This window comes from Rattus norvegicus, chromosome 10 (assembly GCF_021556685.1).
Source record: "Rattus norvegicus strain SHRSP/BbbUtx chromosome 10, alternate assembly SHRSP_T2T, whole genome shotgun sequence".
In the NCBI taxonomy this organism is placed as follows: Eukaryota; Metazoa; Chordata; class Mammalia; order Rodentia; family Muridae; genus Rattus; species Rattus norvegicus.
Window position 1 is genome coordinate 89,470,131 of NC_141543.1, and position 21,854 is coordinate 89,491,984.

The window sequence follows — 21,854 nt, forward strand, 5'->3', positions numbered from 1 at the left end:
GTCAGCCATTTTTCTTCAGGAGAGTTCTTTTTCTTTTTAATCTGTTTCCTCTTACCTCCTTTTTTTTTTTTTCTTCCTTCTTTCCTTTTGATTTTTCTACTCAGGATCTCTCTAGCCCTGTTTATCTTGGTTTACTCTATAGCCCAGGATGGTTTCATATTGTGGCAATCTTTCTGCCTCTTCCTCCAAAATGATGGGGTATTAAGTGTACACCAACATGGACACTCTGAATGAGAGTTTTCTTTAAGACAAGGTCACATTTAGCCCAGGCTACCATCATACTCAATATTATAGCCCAAGATGACCTTCAACTCCTAAGTCCCTTCCATCCATGTGTTGGGATTATAGACATGTATACTCTTCCTGGCTTGAAAATGAAATTTAAAATGTGCATTTTGTGTGTTAAGGATTAAAATGTTTTTATTTTTATTCTTTCAAGACAGGGTGTCATTATATAGCCCTGGCCATCCTAGAAATTGATATATTGACTAGGCTGAATCCCTTGAATTCATAGGGATTCACCTGGCTCAGCCACCCTGCTCCCTCAGATGCTGGGTTTTAAAGCATGTACCACTCACTATGCCAGGGGCCTAAATATTTTAAATGCCTCTATCAGTTATTTATTTGTATATGGTGTCACAAACTGGCCTTGACCCTTGTTAGCATATATACCTCCTAAAATAGCATGTCATCTTTCTTATTCTTTTCTTTTCCTTTTTCTTATTTTAATTTTTTTTTAAAGCTTGATTTTTATGTATACAAATGCTCTATCTGCATGTACTTTTACATGCCAGAAGAGGGCATCAGAACTCATCACAGGTAGTTGTGAGCCACCGTGTGATTGCTGGGACTTGAACTGAGTACCTTTGGAAGAGCAGTCACTGAGCCATCTCTCCAGCCCATCTCCCATTCTTTTTTTATTCCTCTATTGTAAGTCTTTTAAGAAGAGTGCTACAGTTTTTATTTTTAAAATTTAACATGATGGTAGCTTACCGAAATCAAATGATACTTTAGTTAAGTTTTAATGACTCAAAGTAGATATATTTATATTCAACAATACTAGCCCAAGTTATAGCTAAGCTAGAAAGTTAACAACCCTGTAAGATATATGAGGAAGATCTAGAGGCGGGAAAATCAAGAGTTCAGGGTCAGCGCTAAAGAGATGGCTCAGAGATTAAGAACATTCCCACCCCACTGCCTGGAAAAAAAAATTCAAGGTCTTCCTGGGCTTCTGGACAAGTTTGAGAACCCTGTCTCCAAACGTTTTAAACAAACCTAGCTATTCCTTTGGGATTTTCTTTCATTGTTGTACAATTTTGCTAGTTGGTATAAAACTATTTATATGTTGATTTTTACAGTTAATATTGGAAACAAACCTTATTTCTAACTTTTCTACCTCAAAACAGGATAGACACTACAAAAGCTAATAAAATAAATTATAGGTGAAGTGAAAATTAGGCCACTTGATGGCAGTAGAATGGTGCGTGGTAGCACACCCTTAATTCTAATCCCTGGGAGGCAGAGGCAGGTGTGTCTCTTTGATCAAGGCCAAACTGGTCTACATGGCAATTAAAGCACGTTAGGTATACATAGTGAGACCCTTTCCCAAAAAACAAAAGAGGAGGAGGAAGGAGAAGATAGAGGACTCAGGCCAGTAAAGTGCTCAGTGATGAATAGCTCTTGATGCTGTTGCTAAGGGTTGGTTTCCAACAATCACAAGGAACCTGACAACCATCCTTAACTCCAGTCCCAGAGGATCTGATGTCTCTGATATCCATGGGTATGTGCTTATACATGCAAATAACCCAGACACATACATATTTGTATAACTGAAAATAAATATCTTAGGGACTAGAGAAATGGCTCAGTTCTCAGCACATAGATAATTTCAGCCAAGGGGTAAAATACACGAAGTAGATATATAAATAATAAAAAAAATCATTTTGTCATTATGATCAAAATATATAAAATTCTCAAAGAATTAGTAAATGAAATTGCCATGTAGAAGCCCAGGGTGGTGGCAGGGGCCTGAAATTCCAATATTTTATAGGTAGAGGCGGGAGAATTGGGAGTTTAGGTCCAGCCCAGTCTACATGAGACTGTGTATGTGTTCCCAAGACACAACAAAACGTATATTAATTAGCACCACTCTAGTATTACTTTAAAAAAACAAAACAAAACTCTTTTTTTTTTTAAGATTTATTTATTTATTATATATAAATACACTGTAGCTGTCTTCAGATACACCAGAAGAGGGCATCAGATCTCTTTACAGATGGTTGTGAGCCACCATGTGGTTGCTGGGAATTGAACTCATGACCTCTGGAAGAGCAGTCGGGTGTTCTTAACCACTGAGCCATCTCTCCAGCCCCAACAAAACTCTTTTGAATACAGTATCCCTTTATGTATCTCCTGGCTGTCCTAGAAGGCTTTATGTAGACTAGGCTGACCTCCAACTTACAGAGATCCATATAACCATAATAAATTACCAAATTAAATAAAATTTACATAGCTGAACATAGCATGCATATAATTCTATGTCAAATCATAGAGAAGGATTATTCCAATTTCAAGGTCAACCAGAGAGCTGTATCCAAAAGCAAGTTTAACATTCCTGCAGAATAACTTTATACTATATAGTAGTGCCTTAGTCTACATTTCTACTCCAGTTCTATTCTAATGATGTCCTATAAATAATATCTGTTTACTTGAGGTGTGTACATTGCACCAATCTTTTTTTGGTTTTGTTAATTGATTGTCTGCGTTGCACATCTTCGTTCCTAACTCACTTGTTCTCAAGTAGTGTTGTTACAGGTACAGGTTCTCAGTAGTGTAGGCTGTAGGCTGCTTCCTCTATCAAAGTCTTCTTTGCTCTGGAATACTTCTGTAGCCAATTTTGTATTTCACATCATTTATTATTTTGAAGAACGTGGACCAGGTACTCTATGGATCCAGGTTATGTATTTTTAGCTAGAATATACTAGAAGTAGTGTTATGTTTCTGACTGGATATTTATTTTAAGTACATTTATATAGACTTCAGTTGCCCTTTAGAAATGATAACAACTATAGTCACTTGGTTAATGTGTTGTCCTTTTTTTTCTCACGAATAAAGTTAATAGTTTTCCTCTAACAGTTAGCAACTATTTGTGCAGACATGCCTTGAGACTGTAAATAGTTTATTACAAAGCTGTTTCTGCTGCTGTTTTGGTTTTTTGAGACAGAGTCCTTGTGTCATAGCCTTGGCTATCCTGACACATACTTTGAGACCATTTTGGCCTTACTTGGGATCAAAGGCATATACCATCATACCTGGCATCTTTTCTCTTTTTACTTTTTTCTTTTTTCTTTTTATTTTTTTCTATAGTATTTATCTTTTATTCACTTTCAGTTTGTTACATATAATGTATATGCGCATGTCAATGAAGGAATATGTGACTCTTTTGTTGTTCACTGTTGGCCCAACTTCTAGGGCTCCTCCTGCTTTGCTGTAGAATCACAAGGATTAAAAGCACACATGACCACACTGAGCTTAATGTGACTTCCATAGACCATAGGTCCTCAGTATTTGATTTACCCACTGAACCATCTCCTAAGCCCCTAATATCCATCCCAAAATAAGGTATTTAGACAGAATTTATTTAAAAGTCTTGATGAAACTAATTTTAGCTGTCAATACATTGTTTTCTTTGATATTGCCAGAGGGGTTATAATAGTATAGTATAGTTCTACAGAGCAGACTAATGATGACTAAGTCCCTTTGTAGAAAGACTGCTAAGCCTCTTATAAACTTCGTATTTTCTTGGATTACCATGGTGTAGCAGCGATGAAGAACTATTAATTCCTGTTGCTTATGAAGGACTGTTGTCTACAGGCGATAGAGTTTGATCTGCTGGCAAATTAAAAACCTTTATAATGTGTTTTTATTACAAGAAGCTGTTTTTATCTTTTAGGGAACCCAGACACTGAAGTTCTAGGCTAGTAGAACTTCACATAGTCTATTGCATGTAGCCCAGGGTTCTATCAAAGTTTATTGAAAGAAACTTAAGATAGACTCATGGGATTTCTTTCTAACCTATGAATTTTACTCTTTTTAGGTGCATCCTTGGGGAACTGTTCACAAAGAAACCTATTTTTCAAGCCAATTTGGAACTGGCTCAGCTAGAACTGATCAGGTACAGTTACACATAGGTTCTTAAGTGCCTGTATGTTGAATAAGAATTTCTGGGTTGGGGATTTAGCTCAGTGGCCCTGGGTTCGGTAGGTATCCAGCTCCAAAAAGAAAAAAAAAATTTTCTTAGACTTTTTTCACTCATAACTTGTTTTCACCTGAGTTTTTACATGACCTTGTGTAATAAATATATATAATGAATATACAAATCCAAACATTTACTGATGATCAATACAAATTGTATTTAAGGTAATCTTTGACACATACTTAATAATTTTATAATTAGCAAAATATGAAATTAAGTTTGTATATTAGTAAAATAGGTGTTTTTACATAAGAATTGAATTTAGTTTATGTATGGATAGACACATGGATGTCAGCTTTACAACCTTTCAGCCTTTCCATCCCAATGGTAGGAGAGAACCAACATCTCTGTGTTCAGTGACTTCTGCATACACTTCATGTGCAACACACAGAGAAATAAACAAATAAGTGGAAAAAAAATGTTTTTTTAAAGAAAAGAGTGAGAATTGGAGAGATGGCCTAGGAGTTAAGAGCATTGACTGTTCTTGAAAGGACTCCGGTTCAGTTCCCGGTATCCACATGTCTGTGGCTCCAGTTCCAGAAGATCTACATGCAGGCAAAACACCAGTGAACCTAAAATAGATGATAAAAAATGAAATCAGACACTATGGCACATACCTGGTTTACATAGTGAATTCTAGAAAAGTGAGGACTACATACATAGTGAGACCTTACCTCAGCATAAACAACATATATAAAATTAGTAGTTGGAAATTCATTTACTTTTTAAAGAAGTTCAAGTGCCTAACTCAACTAATTTCTAAAATCAAACATTGTAACATAATACAGTCTAAAAAGTAGACCAATTTTATACTTACATCCTGACAAATGATGGTAGGAAATTACTTAAAGCCTTGCTTGCTTGCTTACTTGAAATAGGGTCTCTATGTAGTCCTGCTATTCTAGAGCTTGCTATGTAGACCAGACTGGTCTGGGATTCACAGGGATCCTTCTGAGTGCTGCTATTAAAGATGTGCACCACCATGCCCAGCTAAAGTCTTTGTCTGTCTGTTCTCTTCCTTATTAAAATTTTATTTTTAATTACTTATTTTCTGTATGTGAGTCACTGTCACTGTCTTCAGACACACCAGAAGAAGGTGTCAGATCTCATTACAGATGATTGTGAGTTACCATGTGGTTGCTGGGTTTGAACTCAGGACCTCTGGAAGAGCACTCAGTGCTCTTAACTGCTGAGCCATCTCTCCAGCCCCCCATTTTTAATTTTTAAAAATTTTTTTCAACACAGGGTTTTTCTGTGTATCCCTGGCTTTGTGGAACTAACTTTGTAGACCATGGTGGCCTCTAACTCACAGAGATCAGCCTGCCTTTGCCTCCTAAGTGTTGGGATTAAAGGCATGGGAGACTACCACCCAGTTAGCCTTTGCTTTTTATAATTAAGCCACTATTGTTTCTGAAGAGCTAAAAGTTAAATATATATACACACACGTCCACATGATAGCCTCAGTATTTCAGACCATGTTTATCAGCATTTTGTGAGTTTATACCACTCACAGTGCAAGGTCGTTGTGTGTTCAGAATCAAGACTTCAGTGAAGTCACACAATGTAACACTGAGGAATACTGCCAGAAACACCTCAGACTTATTACATATACTGTTGCCAGTTATATAACCCTTTATTAGGACTTACTCCACCCTCCCCACTTTTTAATGTATATGAGAGCTCTGTCTGCACGTACACCTGCTTGTCAGAAGAGGGCATCAGATCCCATTATAGATGGTCATGTCTCACTAGGTGGGTGCTGGGACTTGAACTCAGGATCTCTGGAAGAGCGGCTGGTACTCTTAATTTCTGAACCATGTCACTAGCCTGACCTGCACTTTCAAAACTAGGAAATGACTAGGTAATGAAATTCTCCAGTTTCTGTAACTTTTTTTAGTTATCCCACCAAATGATAATATAATAAAGTTATCTTTGCTTGGTTCAGCTTAAAATCCTTTCTGTTACAACTTGTGAATTTAGAGATTGTGTTTTAGGAAGCTGGAGAGATGGCTCAGTAGTTGAGACTTCTAGCTAGTATTGATAAGGACCTGGGTTCTGTTTCTAGCTACTCTCATAGCTCATAACCACTCAAAGACCTTTGAGTTTTATGTATTTTAGTGTTTGCATACATGTAATTGCATCACTTGGTGCCCTTGGAAGCCAAAAGAGAATGTTTGATCCCTTGGAACTGGGTTTATAGAGGCTGTCAGCTGCTGTGTGGGTGTTGGAAGCTGAACCTGGATCCTATATAAAGTGCCACCTCTCCAATTTTAGACTGTCTAAATCTTACCTTCATGATTTTATTCTTACACATAGACAGATATTTGAGAAAAACTGATACATGTACTATTGGCTGTGTAGAAGGATAAGGCAGTAAGAATATTTTTAAGCTCGTGAGTTCAAGGCTACCCTAAGTAGGTAGCTCCACATGTAAAAGCACTGGTTCTCAAGCTTTATGGCTTGAATTCAATCACTGGTACATACACATAAAAGGAGAGGCTACCAAAAGTTCTCCATTCACTGTCGTATGTTCATATGTGCCCACACACTAATTAAATAAAAGTAGAAAAAATAATGGAAAAAAATATTTTTCTGACCAGCCTCCCTTGAAAAACAGATCTAAGGAGCCTCACCTCCTCACATACTTCCTGATGGTTTTTGGTGGTGCCAGTGTTCTTGGAGCCAAACTGCAATGGGCCAATGAGATTGACTTCTTGGGTGCAGGCGCTTACCATTAAGTCCAACAGCATCTTAAGGATTCATGTGCTAAAAGGAGAGAACTGACTGATTCTTGAGAATTCTTTTTTGATTTCTAGTAGTGTGGTGTAGCACATGCCTTGTTAACTAACTATAAAGGATAGGAATGGATTTTTTTTTATCTTTTTTGTGTTTTGTAGGGGTTGGGGATTTAGCTCAGTGGTAGAGCGCTTGCCTAGAAGCACAAGGCCCTGGGTTCGGTCCCCAGCTCCGAAGGAAAAAAAAAAAAAAGAAAGAAAAAAAAAAGATTTTGTGTTTTGTAGAGTATATGTTTTCTTCTTCATTCTACCCTGTGGATCCTGAGAATTGAACTCAGGTCATCAATCTTGGCAGGAGGAATCTTTTCCTACTGAGCTGTTTCTCTAGCCACGGTTTTTAAATGTAACCTATAATGGGCAATTTGAAACTAGAATGGGGTCCCTCTTGCTATACTTTGCTTTCTTCTTTTTTCCTTTTCTTTTTCTCTGTTCCTTTCCCATTTTCTTTTTTTTTTATTTGTTTTTGTTTATTTTGATGCCATTTCACTATAGGCCATACTGGCCATAAGCTATCAATTTTCACTATTGGAAATTAGTTCTGCCAGGTGTGGAGGCATATGTCTTTGTCTCTCCCTTTGGAAGAAGAGGCAGGTTCATTTCTTAGTTCAAGGCTATCCTGGTCTACACAATGAGTTCAGGATGTCAGGGATTATAATAGAGACCTGGCCCAAAAAAAGAAAGAAAGAAAAGAAATTAATTCTAGCTGAACAGAATAAAATTGGTGATGAGAAATTTAACAAAAACATGGTTTTACAAAATATCTGAATCATTTTGGATTGTGTGTGTGTGTATCTGTGTGTGTGTGTATGTATGTTTTATGTATGTGAGTACCCTGTAGCTGTTCAGACACACCCTAAGAGGGCATCGGATCCCATTACTGATGTTTGTGAGCCACCATGTGGTTGTTGGGAATTGAGCTCAGGTCCTCTGGAAGGGCAGTCAGTGTTCTTAACCGCTCAGCCATCTCTAAAGCCTGCAATCAGTTCTCTTATATTGCTTTTCCTTAGAGCAAATAAGACTGTGCTTTGCTTTTTTTTTTTTTTTTTTCATATAATACCTATTAATGTAAGTGTAATAAATCATAGCGTCACCAGATCTCAGAAGATAATTTCTCCTTCAAGAATCTCTAGAGGCGGGCTGGAGAGATGGCTCAGAGGTTAAGAGCACTGTCTGCTCTTCCAGAGGACCTGAGTTCAATTCCCAGCAACCACATGGTGGCTCACAACCATCTGTATTGAGATCTGATGCCCTCTTCTGGACTGCAGGCATACATGCAGGCAGAAAGGTGTATGATGTATACATAATAAATAAAAAAAAAAAAAAAAAAAATCTCTAGAGGCCATGATGTGTTAGTGATTCTCATCATTGCACTTGTTCTTTTGCTTTCTTTTCAGTCGTCTCTGTGGTAGTCCTTGTCCAGCAGTGTGGCCTGATGTTATCAAGCTGCCCTACTTCAACACCATGAAACCGAAAAAGCAATACAGGAGACGCCTAAGAGAAGAATTCTCTTTGTGAGTTTAGCAAAATCCTCTTATATCTCTTTTCTGTATCTAGCTTCTGTTGGTACTTGACTTTTTCTGTTAGTCTCAATTTAATACAGCAAACATTTTAATTACATTTTTTGTTGTTTTATTTTTCTGAGACAGTCTCACTATGTATCCCCAGTTGACCTAGAACTCAGTATCTAGACTAGACTGGCCTCAAACTGAAGATCTGTCTGCCTCTGTATCCTGAATGCTAGTATTAAAAGTGTGCTCCACGAAGCACAGGCACATTCATTCATTCATTTATGTATTTGTGTATTAATATGGGTGTGGAAGGAGTCCAATCTTCTATGTTGGTCCCAAGGAGACAATGCTATGAATAATGTTTGGTAACAGGTGCTTTTACATGATAAGCCTCAATTAGCCAATTTTATTTTATTTTAAAGTATGAGTGTTTTTGCTTGCATACATGTGTGTATATTATATCTGTGTGCCTGCAGAGGCCAGAAGAGGGTGTTGGATTTTCTGGAACTGGAATTTGGAAGAGCATGAGCTGGCATGTGGTTACTAGAAATTTAATTTGGGGTTTTGGCAAAAGTGCCAGTGCTCTTAACCTCTAAGTCACCTCTCCAGCTTTACTGTTGATGAGTTTACATTATTCAGACCCTATTTATGATTTTCTCTTCTGAAGGCCTATGACAGATTAAAAACCTTTGAGCTTCCTAAGGAAAGAGTATAAAATTGTTGGTTTCATTAGTTTTTACCTGCACTATAGCATTTCTTGAATCATGACTTAGATCCTGTAGCTCACATTAACCAATTTCCAATTTTCTTTGCTTAGTTTTACATGGTGATGGAAATTCAGATAACTTTCTTTTTTTCTTTTTCTTTTTTTCGGAGCTGGGGACTGAACCCAGGGCCTTGCGTTTGCTAGGCAAGTGCTCTACCACTGAGCTAAATCCCCAACCCCTCAAATAATTTTTTGATACAAGTTTCCTGGTTTGAGAACTATGGGGTGGTTGTGAGTTTCTCACTCCCTGTTTCCTTTCCATAGCATTCCTTCAGCGGCACTTGATCTGTTGGACCACATGCTGACACTGGATCCTAGCAAGCGCTGCACAGCGGAACAAACCCTACAGAGTGACTTTCTTAAAGATGTGGAACTCAGCAAAATGGCACCTCCAGAGTAAGTATTGTGACTGTAAAATGATTTTTTCTTTTTTTCTTTTTTTTTTTTTTTGGAGCTAGGGACTGAACCCAGGGCCTTGTGGTTGCTAGGCAAGCGCTCTACCACTGAGCCAAATCCCCAACCCCTGTAAAATGATTTTAAACATTCTGCTAGACTCAAATTGAGTGTTAGTGTGGATATATTAAATAGTGAATCGATTTAACCCTATTTGATTCATTATTTTCTTTTGTTTCTGGATCTCTAGCGTATATTGTGTTAAACAATGTCTTTGAAAATAATGGGCTGGAGAGATGGCTCAGTGGTTAAGAACACCCGACTGTTCTTCCAGAGGTCATGAGTTCAATTCCCAGCAACCACATGGTGGCTCACAACCATCTGTAAAGAGATCCGATGCCCTCTTCTGGTGTATCTGAAGACAGCTACAGTGTACTTATATATAATAATAAAATAAATCTTTAAAAAAAAAAAAGAAAAAGAAAATATTCTTTGTGTCTTGCTTTTAACCATTCCTTCTATTGTAATCATTGTGTTGTCACTATAATGAAAGAACACACACATTGAAAGAACAGGGTTTTTTTGTTTGTTTGTTTTTATAAATTCATCTTATTTTATTTATATGAGTGCATCATAGCTGTCTTCAGACACACCAGAAGAGGGCATCGGATCCCATTACAGATGGTTGTGAGCCACCACGTGGTTGCTGGGAATTGAACTCAGGACCTCTGGAAGAGCAGTCGGCACTCTTAACAGCTGAGCCATTTCTCTAGCCCAAAGGAACAGTTCTAATTTTAAATAGTTTTCATCATTGTCAGGTCAGTAAGGTTATGACACTTGTGTAGGCTGGCCTTGAACTTTGGATCCTTTTCCTTCAGATGCTTTTTCTAGCCAGAGAAGAACTGGGATGGTGTGGTGGTAAACACTTGTAATCCCAGCATTTGGGAGGCTGTTGCAGCTGTATCCAGAGTTTCTAATTAGCCTAGAATAATGTTTTTGACAAAAAAACAAAAGAGAAGACATGGATAATTCATTGCTCTGAAGATCTGTCCAGATCCATTTATTGCATAAAAATTTTGATATGTAAAACTTTTATTGGGGGGAAAAAAACTTTTACTGAAATTTAGGCAATGTTGCATAATTTTGTTTGTTTTTTGAGAAACAATATAGCCCTCAGTAACCTAGAACTCACTTAAGTCAACCAGACTGGCCTATAACTAACAGTGATCCTACTTTCTGCTGCCCCCCTTAGTTGCTAGGATTCAGAACATACCCAGTTTAACTCTAAATGAAAAAGTTAATGATATCTAATCATGGGTATTCAATGAATATTTTAGTACAGTGGTGATTTAGTTATGATATGTTTATGCAGTTCCAAGATTTTTTTTTTCTTTTTTCTTTTTTTTTTTTTCGGAGCTGGGGACCGAACCCAGGGCCTTCCGCTTGCTAGGCAAGCGCTCTACCACTGAGCTAAATCCCCAACCCCAGTTCCAAGATTTAAAACACCATGTGTGTTTGTTTGCATGCTTGTCCATTCTCTTGATAAGGTTCATGTAAAGGTCTGGGCATGTTGGGGAAGTTGGTTCTGGTTTTCTAACATAAAGATTTCAAAATTAAACTAGTGTCATTCTTGGTGGTAAGTCCTTTTACCTACTGTGTCATCTCCCCAGCCCCTTTTGCAGGCTTTCATAACTATTAATAAGCTGTTCATCTCTGTGTTGTTCTTATTTATCCGAAGCTGAAACTTTACTAATAAAATTCTCTGTATTCTTTTTATACCAACAAAAGCAGCATTTGACTAGATAGGAGTTGGTTCTAGTGTCAGTAAGATTTTTATTTCTTACTGCATAAATCTTTTGGACTTTTATTTTCCACAAACTACCACTTACCATGATTATTTATTTTAACACTGCATTCTAATATTTATGATTCTTAATTCTATTCCCTGTGTTTCTTGCTTTTTTTATTTTAACTCATTATTCTTTCATTTACTCACTAATTATTCTTCCTTTGTTTTCTGTTTCTCCAGCCTACCTCACTGGCAGGATTGCCATGAATTGTGGAGTAAGAAACGTCGACGGCAACGACAAAGTGGTATTGTGATAGAAGAGCAACCTCCATCCAAAGCTTCTCGAAAAGAAACTACCTCAGGGACAGCAGCTGAGCCTGTGAAGAACAGTAGCCCAGCACCACCTCAACCTGCTCCTGTCAAGGCAGAGCCTGGTCCAGGGGATGCAGTAGGTCAGTGCTAGAATGGAGCCTCTATGAAGTACACTTCAGTAGATTTTTAGGGTAAAATGCATGTATGTTCATATCACTGTCTTTTTGTCCAGTGGAACATTAGAAAACCAATTGATGTCCTCATTTCTAAGGAGAAATAACTTTCTGCATATAGTTGGAAAGTTTGCAGTGGAGTATTTTCATTCCTTGTAATACAGAGTACTATATCTTACTTAGATTATGTGTAGAAGAAACTATTCAATGAAATTTGTAAAATTTAAGGCTAGTTTTAGTTTACTCATGGATTTTTTTTTTTATTGATTTTTTTTTTTATGTTATAGGTGTTTTTGTCAGCATGTGTATCTGTGCACCTTTTGTGCTTGATGCCTCCAGATGCCAAAAGTGGATGTCAAATCTCCTGTGACTGGGGTTACAAATTTGAGCTAAGATGTGGGTGCTGGGAATCAAACCCAAGTTCTAGAAAAGCAACTATTAAAACACTTAGCCACCTCTCCAGCCCTGACTTACATCTTTTGAACAATAATTTTTTTTTTGAGCATAAGTTGTTATGTTAGGTTTGATAAGGCTTTAGAATCTAGTCAAATTAAATCTCAATTGCTGAAAGTACTTGGTTCTGTAGACTATTCTTGACCTATATAGTAAGATTGTGTCAAAATAACCATTATAGCAAAGTATTATCACATTCTTTTTTTTTTTTTTTTAACTGCAGATCTATTTCATTTTCTCTTCTCTATCAACCCAATGGCCATGTACTTAGGATCTTCCTGCCTCAGCCTCTAAAGTAGCTGAGATTGCAATGTTGTTTCCTACATTTGGAACACATTAGAATCATCCAAAAACTTGAAAAATAAACACCCTCAGATCAGTGTGGAGGCAGATAACTGCATCACAGCCTGGGGAGATGGAGTCATCTCTCACTGCACACCAGTTTTGAGGCTAGTCTGGGATACACAAATAATCCTTAAATGCCAAATTTCTTGGCACATTAAGTTTGTTAGATCCATCCTAACAGTTTTTACATATAATAATGATTGAAAATCACTGGCCTAGAAGTTTATAGATAAAATGTAGTCACTTTTATCTATAGTGCAGAGATGTTTTAGTTAGTCCTTGTGTTTTATTTGTTTTAATGTTTTTTTAATGGAGGTGGCATATGATGTGTTTAGAGATCATATGACAGCTTACAGGAGTTGACACTCCAAGTGCCTTTACCTTGTGCAGCATCTCACTGGTCCAAGCTTTTGCATTTTAAAACAAAAATAAAGAATTAAGTGTGGTGTAATAATCTGAGATTAAATTATGATGAATTCAAAATGAAACTGCCTTTGGATATTAGAAATGGCTCCTGTCAATTTTGAAGTAGTCAAAGGGCCTTGCCCTTCCTTGTCATCTTATATTGGCTCCACTCTCGTCCCACAGGGCTTGGTGACATCACACAGCAGTTGAATCAAAGTGAATTGGCAGTGTTATTAAACCTGCTTCAGAGCCAAACTGACCTGAGCATCCCTCAGATGGCACAATTGCTTAACATCCACTCCAATCCAGAGATGCAACAGCAGCTTGAAGCCCTGAATCAGTCTATTAGTGCACTGACTGAAGCCAGTTCCCAGCAGCAAGACTCAGAATCCATAGCCCCAGAGGAATCATTGAAGGAGGTACCTTCTGTATCTGTGGTCCTGCCTCCTGCTGAACAGACAACTCCTGAAGCTTCAAACACACCAGCTGACATGCAGAATATGTTGGCAGTTCTCTTGAGTCAGCTGATGAAAACCCAAGAGCCAGCAGGTAACCTGGAGGAAAACACCAGTGACAAGAATAGTGGGCCACAGGGGCCCCGAAGAACCCCTACAATGCCACAGGAGGAGGCAGCAGGTAAACAGACCGGTCATGAATCTCAATGAGCTCAGGTGCTTTTGATCCTCTTAAAAATCTCTTAATGTTTTCTTTTTTACAACATTGGTCTCAGTTTCAGTTTTCTGTAATCTAGTCTACAGGAGGACATAGCACCAAATGATGTTATTTCTTGACCAGCCTATTCATTTAAGTCTCAAAGCACCTTTCATATATTGATAATTTTTCCAATTAATAAGGTACTGGTAAGTAAAGCCCCTGTATTCTAATCACGGAAACCAAAGCTGTAGATAGTGAGATACCTTGAACCAGTATGTATGTGATAGCAAGCTAGTCCTAGAGAATCTGACTTTCAAATAAACAAGTTATTCTTTATATCTAGTGGAGTGGATCCTGGATACCAGAACCTTATGTGGAAGATACAGTCAAGAAAGCCGTAATAAAATATCGTTTCAGTTCCTGAAAATAATTGGGGATTTGTTTTGAGCAGACAAACACTTTATATTTTTTTTCCAAACAGTAATAGTACCTAAAAGAGGTTAAATCTGTGTTTATGAAAGGGACAATGGAATCAGAAACTAAGCATCACAAAAAGAAAAAAACAAAGTCTAAAGGGGAAAAAAGTGTTATGCCTTCTGTCACATGACCACACCATGCAGTATTGGAGGGCAAGCATTGTAAGTTCTCTAATCAATTCTGAGTCACCATCTGTTTGCTATCTTACTATTCGAAAATGTTTTCAACTCCTTGAAAATGCTCATTGGCCTTGAAGACCCCATGAATTGGGGAATAAGAAGAGACACAGACTGAAGAGGTATACTAACTCTCAACTTTAGGATTCTGCATTTACATTTCATTTGGGCCCATAAAGAAAATTTATTTTCACTAGTACAAGGTCAAATACATACCCTGTTTTTTCATATGTGAAAATTATTCAAACTGAAAGACAATAAAATTAACCTTTTGCTTTGTGACTAGGTAAACTAAGAAATTTAAGTAAATCTGTGATCAGACAGATTTTAGCAGACAAAGCTAGAACTTGTACACATGTCTTGATTCACTCTGCTATTCTCTATGATGATCCAAGTGGTTTTAATAGACAAGATAATAGAAAAGGCCATATACAGGGACTGGAGAGATGGCTTAGAAATTAAGAACACTGGCTGCTCTTGCCAAGGACCTGGTTCAATTTCTAGCACCTTTATTGTGGCTCACAGCTGCCTTTAACTCCTGTTCCAGAGGTTATGGTACCTTCTTCTGACCCCTCAGGAACCAGGTACACACATGACAAACATACATGCATGTAGGCAAAACACTTACACAATAAAAATAAATAAAGATATAATTTTAAATAAAAAGCTATGTAGAATTAAAATAGGTTTATCATCTCCTGTCTCAGATTCTGATCCTACCCAGTCATCCCTCAAAAAATAAATAACAATTTTCAACTCAAAATCAAAGTACCCGAAAGATCTTGGTCAAATTAAATAACACCAGATTGAAAAATGTTCACCAAATAATCCAATAATCTATCAACCGCATAATGATGTTGAACTGAAAATAAGTCATAGCATATAGCTAGAAATTGGAAATGCTTTTTAGAGGAGATTGTAAAAATGCCACAGCTAAAAATGAATAGACATACTGGGTGTGGTGTACAGTTTTGATCCGAGTGCTCAGGAGGCCAACTTCGTCTGGTCCTACTCAGGAAGTTCCATCCAGCAAGGCCCTGTTTAAAAAAAATAAAATAAAACAAGCACACACACAAACACACCAACATCCACAAGTGATGATTACAGTCATTCCTGGGTTATCTAGTATCACTGCAGTTTTTAGCACAAACTGACCTCAAGACTTTAAGGTCCTGCCTCCTGCCACCACATCCTGGTGCCCCAACTTGGCCCTTCCACTGATCAGAGGGCAGACTGTATAAACCAGAAAGGTGATCTCGGTTTGGCAGTTTAGTTTTTCTGTACTTGTTAAGAAAGAGTAATGGTTGGAATCTAATAAATAAAAAGAAAATTTAAGCTATTTTTACCTTTATTTATGCCCTTCATTAGTACGAAACTTAGAGTGACAACATCAAGACTTTTAAGTCTGAGGACAATGTGGTTTATAATTTATATTTTTAGTTTTAATTCCTTTAAGCGTTATTAACTTCAGTAGTTCTTAATGAAAAATGGTATAACTGGAAGAATGTAAACTTAAACTGTCACTTGGTTTTTGTTTGTTTTCTTCTAGTATTAAAAACTTGGTGATTGGTTTTTTTTCTTTTAATGTCTTTGGTACTTGGATATCCTTATAAAGAGAGATAAGTAGTATTGACAGTAAAAGACTTTGAAATATATTACATGGTTGTAGTTCAATTACCTTATCATTTCAGGTTATTCTCCAAGTTGTAAATTTTCAGTAGATGATTTCTTCTGCCTTAAATTCATTTTTCCCTGCTACTAAGCTGACCAGCCAGTGAACAGATAACCTGGAGGTATATGTTATAAAGTGGGCTATTCAGTTTCAAAACTGAAAGCTGATGCCCTGCCTCCCCTTGCCTCCCTGGCTTATGCCCCAATCCCAGAAACTCTTAAACTGTTTACCTTTGTTATTTCATACACCACCTGGCCTCATTCTTCACTGCACAATGTTAAAATTGTTTTTTATTTTCTTGTTTGTTTGTTTGTTTATTTATTTATTTATTTACTTATTTATTTTTTGAGACATGGTTTGTCTATGTAGCTCTGGCTATTCTGGAACTCACTCTGTAGAGCAGGCTGGCCTCAGACTCAGAGATCTATCCACCTGACTCTGTTTCCTGAGTGCTGAGACTATAAGTTTGTGCTACCAACTTGTCTGTTGTTTTGAGAGTGCTTTCATCTGCATTCTCAGAGATGGCAAACTCAATTACTATTGTTGCCTTTACAGAGTATACTTGAGATAATGTATTCTATGGGAATACCAAATTGTAACAAAAACTGTTTTTGGCATATCAAAGTAATGCCATTACATCACTAACTAACAAAATAGAAAAAAATGTTTTAAAATGTTCCCATAGGAAAAAGAAAAATTTGGAAGATCAGACCAAAATTTGAAACTTTTTTTTAAAAAAGCAGGTTGAATGACAATACTGAAGACATTAATCTTACTATGTTTTTGTCTCACTAATTTTATATGGCCTCAAACTCATGTCATTTTCTCTCTCTTATATTTTATCCTTGTAAGAGTTTATTTTCAGGCAGATTTAGACAGTAGTGAAAAAGCAAAAAAGTCTGGGGACATGGTTCAAGAAAGAGATCTTAGTAATAATTGAGTTTAGTATTAGTTCAGTAAGAATGAACGCATTTTTATCAGCAGTCCAATTCTTCGTTATGCTACTAGAGTTATTTTTTTTTCATAGCATAAAAAACATGCAGAAGGTAAGAAAACAAATTAAAATAGGATTACTTTGGTCTTTGCAATTATTACTATTATTCAGGAAGCTGTGGTTGGTTAATATACTTTTCCTGAGGATATGGTCATAGAGAGAAGTGACTAATTTGGAGAGGCAAAATGTCCTTTTATACATGTTGAGAAATTTTTTTTCTTGATTGCATCTCTCCTGTATATTCTTCAAATTGTATTTGAGCTTAATTTTCTATCAAAAAACACTGTGTAAATGTGTTAGCCAGGTTTGCACGTTGTACAGAAAGATTATGTCCTAGAAATATGACCATAGAGTGTATATTGTTCCTTCTCATCTTCCTTCTTTCTGCTTTGTTTTTAATAATGTTTTGATCTAACAGCAGAAGGGATGGAGATGTTGCCAACAATCTGCATGTTAGAACAGTTCTTTAAAGAAGAAAATCTCAAAACAAAAATATTTAGGACAGTCATTTGAAACATAACATCTTTTTATACCAGCCGTCAGATCCAGAATGCAACTGTTTTACTTCTAATCACTTGATTATTTTATTCATAAATTTCAGTTTCCTGGTCCCAAGATTTTTTTTTTAAATATATCTGGTTACTTGTATTGGTATTTATTTATGTTGGACAGTATGTGTTTGTGTTTATAATCACATGTGATTTTTAAGATGGTATTTAAAAGAAGTAACCCTTCCACAGCATGTCCTCCTCACATTCTTCCACCAGAGAAGAGGCCCCCTGAACCCCCTGGACCTCCACCGCCGCCACCTCCACCCCCTCTGGTTGAAGGCGATCTTTCCAGCGCCCCCCAGGAGTTGAATCCCGCCGTGACAGCCGCCTTGCTGCAACTTTTATCCCAGCCTGAAGCAGAGCCTCCTGGCCACCTGCCACATGAGCACCAGGCCTTGAGACCAATGGAGTACTCCACTCGATCCCATCCAAACAGGACTTACGGAAATACTGATGGGCCTGAAACAGGGTTCAGTGCCACTGACACTGATGAACGCAGTTCTGGTCCAGCCTTGACAGAATCTTTGGTTCAGACCCTGGTGAAGAACAGGACCTTCTCAGGCTCTGTGAGCCACCTTGGGGAGTCCAACAGTTACCAGGGCACAGGGTCAGTGCAGTTCCCAGGGGACCAGGACCTCCGTTTTACTAGGGTTCCCTTAGCATTACACTCAGTGGTTGGGCAACCATTCCTGAAGTCTGAGGGAAATAGCAACTCTGTGGTACATGCAGAGACCAAATTGCAAAACTATGGGGAGCTGGGACCAGGAACCACTGGGGCCAACAGCTCAGGAACAACCCTTCAGTGGGGGGGCCCAGCTCAGTCTTTTGGAAAACCCTACCGAGGGGCTGCAAGAGTCCCACCACGAGGGGGAAGAGGGAGAGGGGTTCCTTATTAACACAGAAACATCAAATGCCCTGAAAGATTCCTTCCCTATCCATCTTTCCATCTAGTTCTCTGAACCTTTAATGAAATCACTTGCCAGAGCAAGGTAATCATCTGCATTTGGCTACTGCAATGCTGTCTGTTTTTTTCCTTGCTCACTTGCTGCTAGCAGGCGAGTCAATGATGTTGGCACCAGTTCTTCCAAAAATGGGCAATAGCCAGAATATTTACTTCTCTATGTAGGAGCTGTAGTAGAAAATATGGAGAAAAAGACACATTCAACTGAAAAGTAATTGTTGCATTAGCTCATTGCCTGCACTTGAGCAGAAGAAAACTATCCTGTTTTGAGATGGCTCTGGAGAGGCTTTGATTTTTAAAAGTTTGTTGGTTTTTTTTCCTGTGTGTGTATGTGTGTGTGTGTATATATAGTTTCTTTTGAATTTTTATTTAGTTTCCCACCCCAACCCTCCCCACATCCCCCTTTAAAGAGAATAGTGTTCACAAAGTCTGAGCTCCTCTTAGGCCTTCGCTAGAAGGGTAACAGTGGACTGGCTGGCTTAAATGTTTCCTTCCTCTCTACCATCTCATATTTGTGAGCACTCCCTTTACCCCTGTTGAGCATCTTGTACATACCTTTTTCCAAATAAATCATCCTTAGGTTTGCTCAGTTTGACAGAGTTCTGTCCCTCTTCCTGCAGACACAGCAGGCTGTAGACAACGGCATTCTTGGGCAAGTAGGAAGCCTACCCAGTCTTTGATTTTTGCTTGTTTACTTTTTTCTCCTTCCCCTCTCTCCTTGTCACCCCCTCTTTTCTTTTTCCTCCTTCCTCCCTTGTGTGTTCACTTCTATTATTCTCTTTCTCTGTATCTTTTTGAGGCATTTGTTTGGAAAAAAAAATGCATAGTAGAGATGCCCAAGAACCTGGAATAATACCTTCCCTCTTTCTTTTTTTCCTTTTTTTTTTAATAAAGGAAAGGAAATGCAAACTCCTACATTGTTCTCCGTAACTCTTCAATTCTAAAATTTTTGTTTTTTGTTTTGTTTTTGGTTTTTTAAGCCACGTTCTGATGGGGAAGTTGATTTATAAATGGGCAGCATAGGACATTGGTGCTGAACTGTGGTTAGAGATGATACCTCCATACCTAGAGGGGTAATAAGATCAGTAAGCATGTTGTTTACATGAATATTTTTGTGTTCTAAAAAAAAACAAACAAAAAAAAAAACAAAAACTTTCAAACAGCCTTGTGATATTGTCAGAGGAAAATCCTGAAGCTACATGGACACATAACCCCAGTATAGGGTATATATCTGAAGATATATCAATTCCTGATACCTTTAAAGAAAACATTTTAAGCAGGGTCCATGAGAAAGAGCAGTATTGATAAGTATACGTCTCAGCATATACATCGATTTCTTACAGGGATCATTTTGTTTAAGGTAAAGGGTGTGAGGTGACAAGAACTTTGCCTTTGCAAAACGTGAAATGAATGAGAGGAAGGATTTCAGAGTGGGATAACTTGAGAGGCCTCTCAACGGCTTCCATTTCTGGGTATCAGCATCTGGAGTATTTTAAAAACAGACTTAGGTCATATAATTGATCTACACAGATGTAGGCGTTTGTGAAATGTAGATTAAGCTCCCTTTTACAAACATACTTCACCATCTTGGAGATTAGTTTTCAGAAAAAGTGAAATTTCATGTTTCAATACTAAGTTCTTAAGTTAAAAATATATTTAGAAAGGTATATTAACTTTTTCAAAAATTTAGAGGTGAAAGAACCCTCTTCAGCTACATAAATTGTTATTTTCCCTTGTTACTGATATATATATATATATATATACCAGTATATATATTTCTTTATTTTCTGGTTTTGGTCTGACTTTGTCATAGGCCAAACGTTAATAGTAAGTGAACCTTCTAGCCATTTGGCTTTGATAGCTTTTTATGCCAGGATGCCTGGTTAGATATCCGACATGCTATCCATAGACTGCATTAAGGTTTATTTGTACCTTCAGTCTCCTGACTAGTCAGTCCTCAGATGTGGGCCTTATTTTAGAATATTTTAATGTAAGGTATTGGGCTCCAGTCTCCTAGTTTTGATTAAAGAAGCTGAGCTAGTATACTCTAAGTATCTGTTCAGTGAAAAAGAGTTGTTTTCCCATCAAATAGGAATAAATTCCTCTATATATTTTCATTGTATTTTGGTTATCAACAGTCATCAATAATGTTTTCCCTTCCCCTCTGTCACACTATATTTTTAATTATGCCAAATAGTCTAAATAATTTATGTAAGCTTCCATTCCCCTATCCCTGCTAGGGAAGGGGAGTGAGTGGATGTGGATGTGTGTATATGTATGTATGATTCCATTACACCCCACCCCATTTTGGGAGTCTAGCCTCTAAAAAATATTTTTATAATAATTTTGACTACTTCTGAAAGCAGAGAAAAAAACTCATTTATATATCCTGAAATCTGTGTGGAGGATAGAAGGTATTTGGTCATTTTTTTTTCAGCTATATTGTCTGTAAACATAATGGAAGTAGAAATTTGGCCTAATTTTCAACCTGAAAAGTAGAAATCTAGTTAATTCCATTCAAAAGTGGTTTGAGTTTTGACTATTGTAATATGTTATTTTGAACAGATTTGAAATCTATTCTGTTCATGAATAAGAAGCAAAACTGGCTTAACCATGATTTTTTTTTTTTTTTTGTATGTGGATTGAAAAGCAGATTTGCTTAACCCAGTTTCTTTATAGTTTTTTTTTTTTTAAATCTGTCTATAAGGATGAGGATTCTCACATAACACCAGATCTATGTATTTAAAACCAGGGCGGTCAGCACAAATTTGTATGTAGGATTTTTTTGTTAGCTTATGCTGCGCGCGCGCACGCGCGTGTGCGTGTGTGTGTGTGTGTGTGTGTGTGTGTGTGTGTGTGTGTGTTATATGCATATATAAGTACAGTGCTAAAGTGGTTACCAGCAGGTTTTGAGAGAGAGAGTGGTGCATTGGGAAAGTGTCAGTTGCCACCTCATTCTTCCTGATTTATAGGTTTCTGACACTGTATTCCTTTCTCTCTCTTGTTTTTGACCCCCATTGGGTGTACCTTGTCTATGTACAGATATTTTGTAATATATTAAATTTTTTCTTTCAGTTTATAAAGATGGAAAGTGGAGATTGGAAAATTAAATATTTCCTGTTAATATACCACTTTTGCTGCATTGCATTTACTTCTAATTTCTGTACCCTTTGAG

General features: G+C 37.3%; 1 protein-coding gene across 40 annotated transcripts in view; it reads left to right on the top strand.

Annotated features, from left to right (window-relative positions):
- The window catches only part of Cdk12 (cyclin-dependent kinase 12), a 79,587-nt gene that overhangs the window by 33,799 nt on the left and 23,934 nt on the right, over nucleotides 1-21,854 (top strand). For 13 of the 40 annotated variants that reach the window (XR_015630209.1, XR_015630204.1, XR_015630207.1 and 10 more), the window contains exons 9-13: nucleotides 4,097-4,174; nucleotides 8,445-8,561; nucleotides 9,589-9,720; nucleotides 11,747-11,958; nucleotides 13,378-13,830. Coding sequence is in view for 7 of the 40 variants with exons in the window: in XM_087569667.1 (XP_087425793.1) it covers nucleotides 4,097-4,174; nucleotides 8,445-8,561; nucleotides 9,589-9,720; nucleotides 11,747-11,958; nucleotides 13,378-13,830; nucleotides 17,908-18,614 (1,699 nt within the window). In the remaining 33 variants the exon portion in view is untranslated. Of the gene's footprint in view, nucleotides 1-4,096; nucleotides 4,175-8,444; nucleotides 8,562-9,588; nucleotides 9,721-11,746; nucleotides 11,959-13,377; nucleotides 15,845-17,907; nucleotides 21,808-21,854 lie in introns of those variants that run through there. The other 27 variants (XR_015630190.1, XR_015630184.1, XR_015630187.1 and 24 more) reach the window with 7 other exon arrangements.